At 46.9% G+C, this 18,044-nt stretch overlaps 1 protein-coding gene across 2 annotated transcripts; it reads left to right on the top strand.

Annotated features, from left to right (window-relative positions):
* The first annotated feature begins 1,512 nt into the window (after positions 1 to 1,512).
* On the top strand, positions 1,513 to 16,681 carry Cdk1 (cyclin-dependent kinase 1). Of its 2 annotated transcripts, XM_087598250.1 has the most exons (9): positions 1,513 to 1,592; positions 2,794 to 2,884; positions 4,249 to 4,311; positions 7,933 to 8,089; positions 9,058 to 9,181; positions 11,649 to 11,819; positions 13,820 to 13,983; positions 14,074 to 14,215; positions 16,391 to 16,681. In XM_087598250.1, the coding sequence occupies exons 3-9, from the start codon at positions 4,275 to 4,277 to the stop codon at positions 16,487 to 16,489; spliced, it is 894 nt and encodes a 297-aa protein (XP_087454376.1). In that variant the 5' UTR covers positions 1,513 to 1,592; positions 2,794 to 2,884; positions 4,249 to 4,274; the 3' UTR covers positions 16,490 to 16,681. The 2 variants fall into 2 exon arrangements, with proteins under 2 accessions (XP_087454376.1, NP_062169.1); NM_019296.2 differs by lacking the exon at positions 2,794 to 2,884 and having other exon boundaries at positions 1,517 to 1,592; positions 16,391 to 16,680.
* The last annotated feature ends 1,363 nt before the right edge of the window (positions 16,682 to 18,044 follow it).

Consider the following 18,044-nt stretch of genomic DNA (forward strand, 5'->3'; position numbering starts at 1 on the left):
GCCCAGTATTTAACATTCTTTTGTGGAGATATGTCCAAGCATTTAATGTGTTACCATTTTATACATAATGTAAAACCAAAGCAGGGATACATAAGTGTGAAATCACAGATAGGCGGGCATTTTCTCTTTTCAGTTTCCAGAGTGTCTTTCAGGGTTTCATTGGTTCCTTTGCCCTTGTCTTCTCCAGACACTTTAAATGTGATCCTTCTGCTGGCCACTAATCACTCATTAGCAAAACTGTAATCATGGAACATGGGGCCATCTGGGAAATACATCAAGGGAGCTAACAGAGACATACTGAGACAGCGACTTCATGTTCCTTTAAATATGCGGATCCTAGCATGTAGTGGTCATATGTTAGTGTGTATATAAGCTTTGAACTACAAAGGAAGGGTCACCAGAAGGGAAAAATGAGAGTCATGGACATGGTGCCAGGACATGGGAGGCTATGGGGGTGGGGGTGGGCAGTTACAAGATGGGGGTATTAGGGGGCTGGGGATTTAGCTCAGTGGTAGAGCGCTTACCTAGGAAGCGCAAGGCCCTGGGTTCGGTCCCCAGCTCCGAAAAAAAAAAGAACCAAAAAAAAAAAAGATGGGGGTATTAGGGTTACTGGAGAAGGATGAGAAGAATTAACACAGACCAATAACATTTCACAATTCCATAGTGAAACTTAATATTATGTATGTATATATTATAGCTATATATAAAAACAGATGTTTATATACACAAACATACACACATGTGCACATACATATGCCAGTGCACATACACACAACATATGCACACACACACACATGCCTGCTGCTGTGTGTGCTAGGATTAAAGGCATGTGCCACAATCCTCAGCTTAATATATATTTTTGAAAGGCATAATCATAAAGTAATTTTTCCCCCTTTGGAGCTGAGGACCAAGTGTTCTATCACTGGGCTAAATCTCCAATTCCAGAAAGTAATTTTAAATGTTAGCAGTAGCCAGGTGGTGGTGGCAGCAGCACGCACCTTTAACCTGGGCACTCAGGAGGCAGAAGCATGATGATATCTGTGAGTTCAAGCCCAGCCTTGTTTACAGAGCCAGTTCCAGGACAGTCAAGACTACACAGAGAAAACTTGTCTCAAAAAAAGCAAAACCAAACAAAATAAAAGTAGTAAAAATAAGAAACTCTTGATGTAGTGGCATTATCACTTTTGTGGCTAGCTATCTAAATGCAATACATTTTAATTGTGTTAATCCTGAAAGAAAGTTACAAATAGAAATGTAGAGGGAGGGGGGAAAAACAGATTAGACTGTCCAGAAACAACAAGACGACATTGGAAGGAAAGCTGAGCTCAAGAGTCAGTTGGCGCCCGCCCTCCTGTAATTCCTCCGGCCGCGGTTTCCGCTCCCTTTCGCGCTCTGCACTCCCAGGCAGCCCGGGCCGTAGCTTAGCTCGGCTCTGATTGGCTCCTTTGAACGTCTACGTGCAATCGGATTGGCGGACCCGGGGAGCTTTACCGCGGTGAGTTTGAAACTGCTGGCACTCGGCCTCTAAGCTCCCGGAGTCGCTGCGTCCGCGCAGTCCGGAACTGCGGTGTGGCCACCGCGGGAACAGAGAGGTATGGCGTGAGTCCGGCAGGGTGCCGGCAGGGCCTGCGGGGGCTCCACGGGAGCCGGGGTGTCCCCCCGGGGGGGGACAGGCAGGACATCCTGTGAGTCCGGGGGACCCCCTTGTGGACGGGTAGAGCCTCCACGTGAGATCATGGTCTCCTGTGGACGGGTAGGGCCTCACCTGAGTCCAGGGTCCCCTATGGACCGTCATGGCCTCCCTGAGCCTGGGGTCCCCTATGGAGGTGCAGGACTCAGCTGAGCCTGGGATCGATCTCCTATGGATGAGCATGGTCTACCTTAGCCCGGGGTCCCCTATGGAGTTGTAGGGCTCACCTGAGCCTGGGGTCCCCTATGGATGGGCATGACCTCACCTAAGTCCGGGGTCCCCTTTGGAGGAGCATGGTTCCTCTGAGCCCCAGGTCCCCTATGGAGGGGCAGGGATCACCCGGGGCTGGGATCCTCTATGGAGGAACAGGACTCACCCAAGCCCGGGGTCCTGCAGACGAGCAGGCCTCGCTGGAGCCCCGGGTGTGGGCGGGGTGCCAAGTTGGGTCCCAGGCCCTGCTGGCTGCCTGTGCGGAGCTGGGCTGCACCAGACCAGCTGCTTTCGGAGGCCTTCAAGTCGGTACTGCCGGAGAAACAGACCCGTGGTCGTTCAAAAAGCAATCCCACCAAGGTGCAGAGCCAAGAGAGTGTAGGATCGTTTATTTTTAGTTGCGGGTGCTTATAGACGGCCACAGACGCTACCCAGGCTAAGAAACAGAGAGAGGGAGAACCGCGGATACCATCGCATCCTTCATCGTCTTAAAACATAAGTAATGATGAAGGTCTTGGTGCGTGGACCACCATACCCCTATCCCAACCCCCCAAACTTGGATACCCTGGGCAGCTTTTAACACCAGCCCCAGGAGGCTGGAAAAGGTTGGAAGGGATGAGCCCAGTTTTGAAGACACTTTAACTCTTTGCTGTCTGTGCAGAGGTGGCGGCACAGTTTAATGTACTATAGTTCTGTTACGTCTCTGTGTTGAAGAAAGGGGATTTGGGGGGGGGGGAGTAATTTCTTAAACATATACATAGTTGAGAGTCAAACTTAGGCGTATGAGAATCCCCAGGGTCTAGTGGGATGCCTGGCAAGGCTCTTGGACAGGTTTACATTTTCTTTTTGATTTTTTTTTTTTTAATTTGTTGAGCCCCTGTCTCCTTGTGCAGTCTCAAGAGCTGGGATTCCAGGCTGTGCCACCACACCCCACAGAGCTGATTTTACAGTGCAAAGGGATCTGTAAGGACCAGCTCACAAAAGGTCAGCTATTCCTTGATGTTCATTGGTAAGGATCTGCCCAGGGCTTTCAAGGAAAAGGCGCTTAGTTTTTTCTTTTCTTTTTTTTTTCTTTCTGCCATTCTTTGTGAGCCAAGGTTTTTTTTTTTCCTTCCTTGCTCATGATATTTTTGCCGGTGTGATTAGGGTTTTGTTCAAACTGTCTTAGTCAGGGTTATTATTGTTATGGTGAAAAGCCATGCCCAAAGCAAAGCAACTTGGGAAGGAAAGGGTTTAGTTGTCTTGTACTTCCTCGTCACAATTCCATAACAGAGGAAGTCTGAACGGGACCCTGGAGGCAGGAGCAGATGCAGAGGCAATGGAGGGGTGTTGCTTCCTGGCTTCCTTGACATTGCTTGCACAGCCTGCTTTCTTCTAGAAGGAAGGCCCCTCTGCCCAGGGATGGCCCCTCCCACAATGGGCTGAGCCCTCTCCCATCATCACTAATTAAGAGAATACCCTAAGGGCTTGCCTACAGCCCTATCAGAAGCATTTTCTTAACTGAGGTTCCCTCTCTGGTGACTTCAGCTTGTGACAATGTGACCTAAACTGGCCAGCTCCTCACCTCACATACTTCCTTCTAAGGGGCTTATTGGCATTCCCTCCAAGTCTTGAGTCTTGAGTGGGATTGTCTGTGGCTGGTTTCCGAAAAGATTTACTTCACTTGTGCAGCTAGGAGTTCATGCTGTTTCAAGTGAATTGAATGCTTTTAAGGTAAACAGAAGCTTTTATTAAAAAATGACTGTCCTTCCTTTCTAGGGGTTGGACTTTACAGTTGTACTTTGTTTCCTTCTCAGACAGGGCTGCAGCAAACTAGGCCACAGGTTGGCCTCGAACTTGCTCTTCCTTACGGTAGGATTACATCATGCACAGCTTCCTTCTCACAGATTCTCATTGTTTTAAAGGAAAAAAAAATAAAGCAATTTTAGTACAGTAGCAACGTGTTGAAATACTGGCATTAAAATCATTATACTTCCGTTTTGAAACTTTAAGTCCCGAGGGTCAGGGACTACTGCTTATTTCTTTTGAGACATAGTATCACTAAGTCGTTTAGCTGGCTGTGTGACAGTCTCCTTAGTAGCTGGGTCGACAGGCCTGCTTGGTTTGTGAATGTGAAGGGGCCATGTACAACACTGTATAGAATATACAAAGGCAGTGTCTGAGAAGGCTCGGAACGCTTCACTGCAGGAGCAGGTAAAGCCCAACAATACTGCCTGAAGGAATGGCGGATAGTGGCAGGCTATGCTGGAGGTGATGGAAAGCACTCCTCCGGGACGTCTGTCTTCCGGATACTTCCGACTGTTTGAATTATGACCACATGACCACAGCCATGTTTCTCGTCCTTTTAGGGTCCGTTGTAACCTGTTGAGTAACTATGGAGGACTATATCAAAATAGAGAAAATCGGAGAAGGTGAGTGGTTTTTAGCATAACGTTTTTTGACAAGAATGTAACAATGCTACCACGGAATGCACAACCATTTACTGAGTGCAGTCATTGATGCATTTGTGTGCGTGTGCACGCGTGTGCTGTTATAGTTGGTGGTCGGGGCCCCCTTGACAGAATCTGGGATCGCCCTGAGCTCACCTGCAGGGGATTATTTTGATGCTATTAATTGAAGTGGGTGGGACCCTCCCCGCAATATGGGTGCCATTCCTTGCCTGAGATCCTGGACTGTGTAGATGGAAAGGGAGTCAAGCCAGAGTGAACCTTACTCTTAGTACCTGCTGCTGCTGCTGCTGCTGCTGCTGCTGCTGCTGCTGCTGCTGCTGCTGCTGCTGCTGCTGCTGCTGCTGCTGCTGCTGGACTCGAACCTCCATTCTGAGTCCAAACAAACCCTTCCTTGGGCTGCTTTTGTCTGGGTGTTAAGTAAGGCATACTTTAGTTACAACCTGAAGCACAAGGTGCTTCTCGATCAGGAGAATTTAAATTCTTCTGATTCTTTGCTAAAGACTCTAGGGCCTCATGCACGATACTGCTGGGCTGTACTCCCCAGGCTGATCTCATTTCCGGAACTGGATATCCCAGATGCTTGTGTTTGGGGGAGTGAATGAGGGGGGTAAAGTTATGCTAACTTCGCAATACATTTTAAGTCTTTTTTTCTAAGCTTTATGGAAACTGGATGCCGTAATTGACAAATGAAGCAGGCGATGTTCCGTGTGGTCACCATGGGCAAGGGTGACTAAAACCTAGTGGCTATCACATGGTGTTCAATTCCTTTCTGTCGTATTTTAAACAATGCTTAGGCCTATGTGACATAAACAAAGAATGAAAAATAACCCTTTCCTATTTCCGTCTTTTGTTTTCTCTCTCCCTGCAACAGAATTTCCGTATTTCTACTTAGGATCAAGACTTCATTCTTAGCTCTCCAGGAGCAAACGGTGGAACTTGTTTCTATGTGGGTTAAGTTGAGGACGGTTTTATCTGTTTAGAGACCCCACTTACACCGGGTATTAAAACCAAGGCAGGGGATTTAAACCAGGAGTGGCCCAGGCAGTGAATGGTGTGCCTTGGGGGTTTCTTTTTTTTTAAGGTGACCATCCCGGCAGCTGTCTCTTTACATGGTGACCACTTACCTTGCCAGCATCGTCTACTGCCACTCACCTGTCAAGTTGGGTGATGCCCTTTCTCTGATGCCCTTGGGTAGGGCTTTCGGAAGCCATCTTTGACTTGTTCTAGTGCAGTGGTTCTCAGCCTTCCTAACATGGCAGTCTTTTAGTTCCTGTGGTGACCCCCCACCATAAAATTTTGTTGCTACTTCATAACTGTAGTTTTGCTACTCTCATGAATCATAATGTAAATATGACATCAGTACGCAGAATATCTTGATATGTGTGCCCCTCCAAAGAGCTATTGGCCTGCAGATTGAGAACCGATGTTGCAGTTGAAGGAAATTGTTCATTTCCTTGAGGCAGACTCGGTATTCCTTCTAGCTGCTCTGGGCTTACGTGTCATGAAGGCTGGGCCCCAGCATCTCTCACAGTTGCTGTTCAGGTCCTACAGCACCTTGACCTGCTTCCCTGAATTCTGTGGCCTAGAGGCTTGTCTGCTACACGGTGCCTGGCTGTTCCAGATTCTCTGTAGGGGATCTTGAATGGCTTGTTGAAATAATTTGAAAACTAGGTAATAACTGTCTACATTTTCTTCTGCCAAGTACCTGGTCAAACCTGTGAATGAGTTGTAACGTGTTTTTCCCGTGTCAGTGTTTTCTTCCGTAGTCACCTGGGTATTATTGTTGGTCACCATGCCGGGCGGCAGTCTTCAGATTACACAGTTGCCTGGCTACACATGGTTGGTGGGACCTTCGTTGGCGTTTAGTAAGCACTCCAGAAACATTTGTTTTTGATGAGGTTTAATGGATTTTTCCAAGCAGTGTTATCAAGCGTCTACCACAGGATAACTAAGATCTTATCCTTGCTTTTACTTGTCTGACACGTTTTAAAATTCAGTGTGTGGGTGTGTGCATTTGTACAGGTGTGCATAGCCCATGGAGGCCAGAGATGTCGCCTCTTCTGGAATTGGATTTACAGGAGGCTGTGAGCCTCGTGTGGGTATTGGTCCTTTGCAAGGGCAGTGTGGTCTAAACCCTGAGCCATCTCTCCGGCCTTGTTAACTTAAAATACTTCAGAATCTGAATATTTAATTTCAGAGCATTTAGTTTAGCTTGTGAATAGTGTGCTTTCCTTAGCCCTGTTTCGGTAGTTCCTTGAGAAGAGCCAGGAGTTGAGAGACAAGCAGGTCTGTGTTGTCTAAGAATCAACAGTTACTGGGTGGTGGCTGCCAATCGTGGCTCTGCACATTAGTCAAGAACGCAGTAGGGCACCGGGAGGAACCAAGATGTCAGAAGGAATCCTGAATTCACTGTTAACTTATTTGATCTTTTAGATACCTTACTAATTGACTTCTTTGATAAAATCATCTTGCTAATGGCTTAGCTGCTTGTGCCTGTCAGACAAGCATGGTTTCCACCATTAAGGAACACGTGAGCTCTGCAGACAGAATGTTGTCAGTTCTTTTTATCTGGAATTGCATGGTTATTTAATCAACCTAGCATTTGGTCAAAACAGTAAGGATTTTATTTGAAGTAATATTATTAAACTAACTGGTGTTTAGGAAAACACACTGTCCTGGAATTTAAGGGATGGCGGAACAGAGCTTCCGGGGACAGCAAGCTGCTTGCTGTTGTAAGCATTGGCCACTGGGCTGGATTCTTAGAGCGAGTAAAGGCTGTAGAGAAGCTTGTCTCCAACCTGGAATCCTCCTTCCTGAGTCTTACAAGCAGCTTGAGGATAGCTGTGTGGATAGCTCTGCTGTGAGTACAGCTCTGTGGCACCAGGCCTGGGGTTAGGGTCAATGCTGAAGTGACACCGATGTCATGAGAAGCTTTTCAACAAAGGCTTTACAGCGAGGGCCTTCAGTGCCTAGAGACTAGCATGGGTGTGAGAGAGCTGATAGCCCACCTCGATGTGTCTGCCGCACCCCAGTGTCTCTTCTTACTGCCATTGCTGTTCCTGTGACACTTGTGTTTTCCACATTCCCAGAGCTTAGGAAGCTTCCTCCTCTGGTAGATGATAGCAGCTTTATTGGGTTTAATAAAAATGTGCGGTGTTTCTGTCTCCACTCTGCTGGGTGAGGAGTGTTGACTGCATTTTGAGATATGTGTTGTAAAAGTATCAAGGGAACCCTAAGTCAGTACAGTTTTGTGAAAGTCTCACAGAGCCCCTCTCGGTACTGTTTCCCAGTCTTAAGTTTATGTAGCGTTTAACTACATAGCAGGATGTTTGATCGGTGAATTGCAACTCGTAGGAGATCCATGTTCCTGTGCTGGGTTGTGAAGCAAGCTTACCTGGGAGACTTAGGGTGACTCAGTGACTTTTATCTCTAAACCATGTGTGTGTTTGCGTGTAGTCATCTTCATTTCCTTTTTGAAAGTAGTTAATATGTGTGAGGTGACCTATCTGACCGCAGCCAGCATTTCTCTCCTGGGCCCCTCAAAGAGCTCAACTTTAAAAGAATCTTTCCGCTTTATTTCAGGGACTTATGGTGTGGTATATAAAGGTAGACACAGGACTACTGGCCAGATCGTGGCCATGAAGAAAATCAGACTTGAAAGCGAGGAAGAAGGAGTGCCCAGTACGGCAATCCGGGAAATCTCTCTGTTAAAAGAACTTCGACATCCAAATATAGTCAGGTGTGCTGTGTTGGAATTGAACCCATTCTCCCCGGGGCTGCTGCAAATCCATTTTAATGTGGAAAGTTTTCCGCAGTTTCTGGTTCCAGTGGGATGGAGTCCTGCTTGCTTGTTGATTGTGGTGCCAGGAGGAGGTAAAGAGAACCAGATGTTTGGAGAATCTGAGACATGATGCTAGAGTTGGCTGGAGGAGTAAGGTGCAGCCGCGAGACCCCTTCCACGAGAAGCTTGGTCAGCTCCTACTTTTAGGGCCCTGGTCCACAAAGGCCTCTAAGTCCCCAGAGGCTCCTAAGACAAGTAGCTAGGTTGGGGCATGAGGTATCCTATGTTCTGTTGACTCATTTGGGCTGGGTCTTTGAGGAAGCTGTCTAGTGGTTCATTGGAGTTTCTGTTGGCAAGAGGGACTGCACCCAAGGCTTGGGGCATGCTAAGAAAGCTCTCTACCACTGAGCTGTAGCCTCTGGCCTCTTAATTTGGGGTTTTGAATTTTTGAGACAGGATTTTACTGTAGCTCACCTAGATTGGCCTGGAATTTACTGCTGTCCTCTAACTCCCTAGTGCCGGGAATAGGGGTTTAATCCACCACACACCTCCACCCCTCTCACAGAATTACCCAGGTTGCCTTGGGTTCTTTCCACCCCAGGCAGCCTCTGAATTTAGAGGCCCTCAGCCTTAGCCTCTTCAGCGTCTGCCTCTGGTAGCCGCGGTGACAGGCCTCTGCCCCTGGCCTGGGTACTAACTATTGTACTGGGGCTGGGCCTAGGGAGCAGCTATTGAAGTTGGGTTCAACTTTAATGTCCACAAGCATCCAGCTTTGGGAGTGCAGGAGGCGTGAGCCAGCTCCTTCTGCACAGGGAGCTGTAGGTTACTGTCCTGAACTTCCTTCCTCGAGTTCTGTTCAGCACTTGTGTGTGTGGAAGCCGAGGCAGGCAGGGCTGCTTGCTGCACTCACGCCATGCTCTGCTCAGCCTGCAGGATGTACTCATGCAGGACTCCAGGCTGTATCTCATCTTCGAGTTCCTGTCCATGGATCTCAAGAAGTACCTGGACTCTATCCCTCCTGGCCAGTTCATGGATTCTTCGCTCGTTAAGGTAAAGAGTTGTGTACTTTTATTAATACTTAAATGCCCTCTGAGTGTAGACTCCATCCTTGTGTTTTGTGGCTGGATCTTAGAAAACCTGTAAGAAAATAGAAAGCCTCTTCCTTCCTTCCGCCCGGATGACGTCATCCTTTGCCTGTCTTATTTCCAGACAGTTCTAGACGTGCTACCCTATGGACTATATATTACATTGCTGGGGGCAGGACAAGGCTGCAGCAGTTCCGTGCAGATCAGTGACACCAGCCTGAACCTAGCGCTGATGCTAGGTGATCTTACTCTGTGAAAAATACGCTTTGGTTGATGTAAACATTTTATTTCAGTTAAAATATAAATGTATGTATTGGAGTTGGGGATTTAGCTCAGTGGCCCTGGGTTCAGTCCCCAGCTCCGAAAAAAAGAAAAAAAATAAATGTATGTATTACTCTTTGTGTGGGGGACTGGGTATTTGATCCAGGGCATTGTGCATAACTGGGCAAGCGCCTTTCTCAGCAAATGTGTGCAGGCTTTAAATGTCTGTAGTAAAGGAGTCTTAACCTTAAAGCAGCTTTATTCTCCCCTGAGCTGTGTCCATGCCTTGAGACTTTTCATGTTGGCTTTGTATATGCGTCCGACCACAGTGGGGTTGTTATGTGTGCTGCACACGAGTTAGCCCTCTCATGTCTCTGTTTTGTAATGGTTTAATCATTTTCACAGTTACTACGCCATTTCCACTTGTTACTTCCTCCTTTAGTGATGGCTGTTCTTCGTGAATCCTCAGGAGCGCTGGGGGTTCTTTCTGTAGCCCAGGCTGCCTAACCCTCCAACCTTTTTCTCCCAGGGATGGAGATTACAGGCATGGGCCACCAAGCCCACCACTTTATGTGATTTTAGAGATAAATCCTTGGAACTAGGATAAAATAAGTGCTTATATTTAAGATCTTGCTGAACAGGGCCATATGGCCTCTAAAAGTCAATTATTTATTACATTGTTACCAAGACTCACCATATGTATCTTTTAAATAGTCTCAGTATATTATGTGAAGGGCTTTGTTACAGTTACTCTATTTGACATTTATATACTGTGTCTACTCATTTATGCACACCCTGCCTGAACATATCGCTCAACTTTCTGTATGAGGATGTGGGTCAGCGAGTTCAAAGGTCATTTTACTGACACACGGTGATTTGCTAGTGGTGCCAACCATTGCTGGTGCTTACACTGTGTATGACTTAGTCGGGCTCAGTGTTGGCTGTGATGAAGGCTATTGGCCATAGCAACTTGGGGAAGAAAGGGTCTCAGAAGGAAGTCAGGATAGGAGCTCAAGCAAGACAGGATCCTGGAGGCAGGAGCTGATGCAGAGGCCATGGAGGGGTGCTGCCTACTGGCTTGCTCCCCATGGCTTGTTCAGACTTATTTCTTATAGAACCCAGGACCACCAGCCCAGGGATGGCACCACCCATGGTGAGCTGGGCCCTCTCCCATTAATCACTAAGAAAATGCCTTACAGGCGGTACAACCTAATCTCCTGGAGGCATTTTCTCAATTGAAGCTCCCTCTCCAATAACTAGCTTGTGTTAAGTTGACATAAAACTGCCCAGCACAATATTCTTAATGGGTTTTTTTGGACCTTGTTTTGTTGAAGGCATAATATATAAGATCACATGTATTAGAATAATGCCAGTATTTTCCTGCCCTCTCCTACCTCCTAACTTTTCTTTGAGATTCCTTTTGCTTTAAGAGTAGAGGGCTTGGGGGGATCTCCTGGGAAAATGCTCATGGTACAAGCGTGAGGAGCTGAGCCTCTATCATCTAGAAGCCCAGAGTGGGAAGGACAGAGGCAGGGACAGGGGGGAGTGGCTCTGTTGTGTCTCAGGGACTACTGGCCAGCCAGCTTGGCTAAAATGGTGAGCTTCAGGTTTAATGAGAAATATTATCTCAAAAACAAAGGTGGAAGCAATAGAGGAAGACGCTGATTTCCACCTGTGACCTGGGTACCTACATGGGTGTGAGCTCATACACACATAGGATAGTGAGCAGTGTGTGTGTGCGCTTGTGCACACATTAGAGAATTAGGTTATCAATAAACTTTTACAAAGGCCCAGTTTAAACTGTTTTACATATTTCTCTGTTGTCTCCAAAGAGGAAATGCATGTGTAAGTGACAGAAATGGGGGGAAAAATTTTATTTAGGATAGAAGCAGTTGACACGAGTGTGTTGAGGAAACTTCTGCACAGAAAGCTAACTTTTGACTTAAAGACAGGGAACAAAATTTTAAATGCTCCTGTGGGATACATCTTTTGATAACACGCACACTGCATGTGTAAACAGGTTTCCTGTCTGCCTGTTTTATGTTAGTCTAAAGAGGCCTAAAATGTCTTGTGATAGCTATCTCTGCGTCATAATTTATTTTTTTCAGAACTTTTTCCTCTAGGAATCTTGTAGAATGATCAAGTTTCCGACTTGCTTGTTTCTTTTCTAGAGTTACTTGTACCAAATCCTCCAGGGGATTGTGTTTTGTCACTCCCGACGAGTTCTTCACAGAGACTTGAAACCTCAAAATCTATTGATTGATGACAAAGGAACAATCAAACTGGCAGATTTCGGCCTTGCCAGAGCGTTTGGAATACCGATAAGAGTGTACACACACGAGGTGAGCAAAGCCCTGAGATTGTGGTTGCTGGAGTGCTGCCTCTGGTCTTTAAGCCAAGAAAGAAATACTTGGTTGAAAAAAGTGTCTGCAGCTAAGCAGTGGTAGTGCACACCTTTATTTAATCCCAGCAGAGGCAGAGGCAGAGGCAGGAGAATCTCTTTGAGTTCAAGGCCAGCCTGGTCTACAGGGCATAGTCAGGCCTACACAAAGAAACTATGTCTCAGAAGACCAAAAAAAAAGTTCTGTAGTATCAGTTTATTGCTTTTTTTTATTATCAATCCGCTCTCGTTTATGTGGACTATAGAGATGGAATCTTTGGCATCGTTTGTCAGGGGAGATTGATTGCTGCCTCAGCCTCAGGGAAGGGGTTTATTGTAGTTTTTGGGAGTTCTCATTTCTCTGTATTGACCTTTCCCAGACCTGTGCTCCCTCCTGATTGGACCCTGCTGTGGTCATTCAGATCAATTAAAAAGCAGGTTTTGCTGTCTGAGGTACTGTGATTAGATTTAGGAGCCAATTAGTGCTAGCGGAGGGAGCACTGGGGACCGAACCCCAGCCTGTGCTGCCCGGATGTTCTGTCACTGAGCTGTGCCCTTGGCCTGTCATCAAGCTTTGTCAGTGGGATCTTGATGGCTGGCATCTCATATGATTGCTCTGTTTTATTATTTCCTCTGTAGTGGGGTTTGATCCACAGGCCTCACACACTCTGCCCCCTGAACTGTGTTCCTGCTCCTTGTTTTGAGAAAGTCTCACTGACTTGCCCCGGCTGGCCCTGAGGTCACTGGAGTGGATAGACTTTGGCCTTGGGACTCCTGCACTGGCCTTCCCAGTAGCTGGGATTGTAGGTCCACACCACCAGACTGGGTTTCTCTGGTATTTCTGGAAGGGCGTTGACTTAGGAACATTGGCGCCCGGGGAGTTGTGAACCTGGAGTTAGAGGGTCGGTCCCTCCTTGTGTCCTTGGGTTTTTGAGGCAGAGTTCTCTGTAGCCTTAACCGGCCTCATTGACTGGGTAGCTACCTGCTTCCGGCCTGCCTGCTTCCTGGGTGCTAAAACTGCACAGACGTGTGCCCTGCCGTGCCTGCTCAAGGCTGTGCAGGGCTCTGGTCCTGCACATGCTGCGTGATAGGGAAGCTCTCCACCCACTGTACTGGGGTGGCCTCTGTCTTGTCTATTCCATTTTATTTTTTTCACAGTTTATTACCATGACAGTTTGATGGCCGTAACTGCTGCTGACCTCATTGGTCACAGAGGTCGTAGATTCACTATTTTTTTTTTTTTTTTTTTTTTTGGTTCTTTTTTTTCGGAGCTGGGGACCGAACCCAGGGCCTCGCGCTTCCTAGGTAAGTGCTCTACCACTGAGCTAAATCCCCAGCCCCAGATTCACTATTTTGATAAATAAACTAATTAGTTCTAAATCACTAATCAACTGGGTCCCACCCACTTTGGCTTGGCTTAGCTTTTTTTTTTTTTTCCCTCTTTTTTGGAGCTGGGGACCGAACCCAGGGCCTTGTGCTTGCTAGGCAAGCGCTCTACCACTGAGCTAAATCCCCAACCCCTGGCTTAGCTTTCTTATTCATGGTAATTGGAGCTACCATTACGTGTAAACGTAATGCACACTTTGTCCAGCATCTTTCCTAAACCATATATTACTATTTAGTGCTTTTTCTTTAAGTTGAAAAAGAAAGTTGTTTTGTCTATCTGTCTGTCTGGCCTCAAACTCACAGAGATCCACCTTCCTCTGCCTCCAGAGTGCTGGCGTGCTGGGATAAAGGTGTGTGCCACCCGGGTGTGTACCCAGTCAGGCAAAAGCTGCTGTGGTCCATTGACTTCGGTGATCTGAAAAGCAAGGCGTTTATTGTTCTTACCCATTAATGAGCAGAAGTCAGACATAAAATACCTTCACCTTCGTAATTTGTATGTAGCCAATTGGCTTAAGTTCCCGGTGACACCAGCACAGCTTCCTAAAAGACAGCCATGTGTGATCTGTCTTGTGCCAGGTAGTGACGCTGTGGTACCGGTCGCCAGAGGTGTTGCTGGGCTCGGCTCGCTACTCCACCCCGGTTGACATCTGGAGCATAGGGACCATATTTGCAGAGCTGGCGACCAAGAAGCCGCTTTTCCACGGCGACTCAGAGATTGACCAGCTCTTCAGGATCTTCAGGTAACGGTGTTTTATGCCTAAGCTGTTCAGAGCCCATCGGTTAAATAATCAGGGCGCCGTGTATGTAATAGGGCTTTGCTTTCCTTTCAGAGCTCTGGGCACCCCTAACAACGAAGTGTGGCCAGAAGTAGAGTCCCTGCAGGACTACAAGAACACTTTCCCCAAGTGGAAGCCGGGGAGCCTCGCGTCCCACGTCAAGAACCTGGATGAAAACGGCTTGGACTTGCTCTCGGTAAGTGAGCTGTTCTTCAGGGTTCCATTGTGGTGCCCTTGCATGTTCGTAGGACAGGTGGGGGTGACAGAACATATTCAGTCCTGGACTTGGAAGTGGGCAAAGTCAGCAGTTGAGCCAGGCACCTGCCCCGTGTACTCGTGGTGACAGCTGCCTTTGAGGCATGAAGTGGTCTGAGGGGCCTCAGGGCTGGACTTTGTCATTTACCTCTCGTTGTGGTAGGCTGCAGTGGACACTCGCTGTAGGACAGGCCGGGCTCACACACCTTACTTGAGTGTATGTTGCTGAGTTATGGTGAACTTTGTTTTGGGCGTTCACTACTGAGCCCTCAGTTTATCAGTGTGCATTCTGTTGTCTGCTTGGGAAATTGTGCTATGCGGGCTTTTTACAGCATAAACTCTATTTCTCAGGTCCGGCCTAGTTTCCTCTCCCAGAAAGGCTAGCAAAGACTAACGTGATTCTGGTTTTCTTCAGTTGGCTCGGTGAACGTCATTAGCAGTGATTTTCTTTAAAAACAACGCAGAAAACAAAATTACTGTTTGGGATTACTAAGCACAGCCTCCTTTTGGACAGTTGGTGTAGGTGGAGCAATGTTTAAAATCTGAGTTTGTAGAAGGAATAAAGTAGACATTCCAGTCGGTCTTTCAGCTCCCTTGCAATCTATAAACGGCGCCACCAAAAGCAGCTCAGATTTTACACATTGGTATTGTTGGTGAACTTAGAGACCTTCCCTATCCTGGGCCTAACCGCTGGAGTAGCTAAAGTTACTTGCTCTGTGTGTGTGTGTGTGTGTGTGTGTGTGTGTGTGTGTGTGTGTGTGTGTATGTGTGTGTGTGTGTTTGTGTTTTGTATATATGTGTGTTGTGTTTTGTCTGTATGTGTGTGTTTGTATGTGTCTTGTATATATGTGTGTGTTGTGTGTTTTGTCTGTATGTGTGTGTTTGTATGTGTCTTGTGTTTGTGTTGTGTGTGTGTGTTTTGTATGTGTGTGTGTGTTTGTATGTGTCTTGTGTTTGTGTTGTGTGTATGTGTGTCTTGTGTTTGTGTTTTGTCTGTGTGTGTGTGTTTTGTCTGTGTGTGTGTTTTGTGTGTGTGTGTCTGTGTGTCTGTGTGTCTGTGGATGGATGGCAGAGCTTTCAAGGGGTGGGTGAAGGAGGGTTGGTCATTGACCGTTGAGCTCCATACTTTGTTCTCAGGTCTTTAAACATAAAGGATTTCACTTCACTTATCGAAAGTCAGTCCTGTGCATTTCCTCCATTGAGCTGACACCAGGAACGAAGTAGCTAAGCTTGCTGTGGCCCTGTCGCCTGCTGAGCGCTGTGGCCCTCACTGTCCTGTCCTCCACTGCAGCACAGGCTGCTGACTTCGCAGGCCCCACAGAAGCCAACTGTCACAGTTGGAGAGCACTGTGAATTATTGATGAAACTTGGCTTCAGATTTCGCTTTATTTTCTCCCACATTCATGGATTCTGGCAAGTGTCTTGCTGCCCTTGAGAGACTTGGTGTCTTAATCCAAACAGCGTGGCACATCTTTCCCTTTTGCTGTGAAGACTGACATATCTTCAAGGCCTTCGTACTTCTGAGTGAATGTGTGAGCACACATGGAAACTACTCAACAGAAAGCTCTGTAGGCCTTGGCTTTGATCTCTGTCTAGCACCACACAACCTGTTGTGGTGGCCCCTGCCTGTCATCCCAACATTTGGGAGGCAGAGGCAGGAGGGTTTCAGGGTCATTGTAGCGCAAGGCCCTGTCGGTCTGGGTGGGGTGGGCTTTTAGTCTGTTTATTGAGTTTTCTCTGAAGATAATATGCACGATCAGATTTAAGATCTGGAGTATATAAATCAGCTGACTGTAATGAATCCATCCACTGTAGCCGTGTTTATAAAAACACGCTGTGGGTTTTTCCTTTGTTGGCTTGGGGAGGGGGTTGTGTGGACACTCAGGAAACACTATAATGGATCGCTACTGTTTCAGTTGTGAATAACAGATGGACATTTAATTTTCAAGGTAGATAGAATTAGCTAGATAATCTGAAGATTTATGTTTTGGTTCTAAAGCTGTCTGGGTGCTTATCTTATAATTTATAACAGGCTACCAAGGTGTCTGATATTTAAGTCTTGGAAGGGTGGATAGAGAGCTGGCTCCTAAGTTTGTTTCTTCCTTTTCCTCTCTAGAAAATGCTGGTCTATGATCCAGCCAAACGAATCTCTGGAAAAATGGCCCTTAAGCACCCATACTTTGACGACTTGGACAATCAGATCAAGAAGATGTAACCCTCTGGAAGTCCCGCCCTGCTGTGGCAGGGGAAGATCGTGGCGTTTACTGTTGGCTCTTCCTGTCTTGTATAGTTTTCTTTTCTTTGTCTGTAAACCATCATCTGGACTTTTCCTATTTTCCTACGTATAACTTAATTAACATGTAAATATTATTCCATATGAATTTAAATATAATTCTGTATATGTGTAGATGTTACTGTGGTGGCTGCTTGAGACTATTGCTCTGGGGAACTGGAGAGACTTGACTCTCCCCAGACCTCACAGCAGCCATTCCTGCCCTGGGAGCACAGTCTCGGGGCTGAGCTCAGGCCTCATGATGCTTTCAAGTACCTTTGTGCTCTGGATGTGTAAGTTTTTGGGTCAGTTTCTTGCTATTCGGAAACTACAGCTTGCCCAAGGAGAGCGTTTCTCTGCTTGTGTTTAAGCATCTGGAATGAGAAGACCGAAGACCTGAGAGAAGTCTAAGGTTTGTAGTAACTTACAACCCCAAATGGAAGTGTGCCAAAGTCAGCCGGATTTTACAGCTAGAGATCAAGGGCTGTCTGGAGCGGAAGGAAGGACAGTTTTGAAAATTTATGAAGACTCCCTATTTTTAGGTTTGTTGGAAAAGCTGTTTGTCCAGTTGGATTCCTGTGCTGTACGTGGTCAGAGGTAGGTTAAAGGGTTTGCCTTGGCTTCCGAATCTAATTTGAAAACTGCTTAAAATCTCCTGTCCTCTCCTCTTAGCAGTGTCTAGAAATGTCCCTGTCCAAATATTTAGCTGAGATTCCTCTCTTTGGAAGTTCAGTTGCATTGTTGCGCTGCTTAGTGTAATTCTTAGAAGCAGCCTGACGTACCTCCAGTAGTCAGAAGAATGTCACAAACGACTGCTCTTGTCAGAATGAAAGGCTGGGGTGCTTAAGTTTTACTCTCTGTAGGATCTCGGTAAGGCTGTAGCTGGCTCAGTTTACCGGTAGCTCACCCCAGCCTCCTGTGCTTGCCGGAGTCAGGAAAGTTCCTTCAGCATTGAGTCCTGATTCTAGAGACTTCTGTGTCAGTTGGAGGCAACAGTTTCACTAAAGTTAGCAGCAACATCCTCCTGTGTGTAGGGAACTCCAGCGTTGAAGACCATCCTGGAGGTTTCTAACCCTGCTGCTTGCTAACCCAACCTATTCCCAAGAGGAACCTAGGCAGATCAGTTGAGTGGTCAGCAAATACCAACTACTGAGGAAACCTGTGCTGGTGACTTTCCTCCTGCTGCTGCTGCTGCTGCTGCTGCTGCTGCTGCTGCTGCTGCTGCTGCTGCTGCTGCTATAAACTGGACCCAGGGCTAGAGAGCTTGGGGGTGGGGGTTGGTCACAGGCTCTGGTTCCTGCAGTATTACCTTGAAATCCAAGCCTCCTAATATCCCCCTTAGGGGGTTTAAGTTGTAAATTTGATATCACACACGCACGCGCGCGCACACACACAGGCGCGCACGTACCTGACCAGGTTTTCTATACTTAATTCGACTTGTGTTACTGACCTTTTAATTTCAAGAGTCCTGACTAATACAGTGATCAGTGCCACATGA

The sequence above is a fragment of the Rattus norvegicus genome, chromosome 20 (genome assembly GCF_021556685.1).
Source record: "Rattus norvegicus strain SHRSP/BbbUtx chromosome 20, alternate assembly SHRSP_T2T, whole genome shotgun sequence".
Lineage (NCBI taxonomy): Eukaryota > Metazoa > Chordata > Mammalia > Rodentia > Muridae > Rattus > Rattus norvegicus.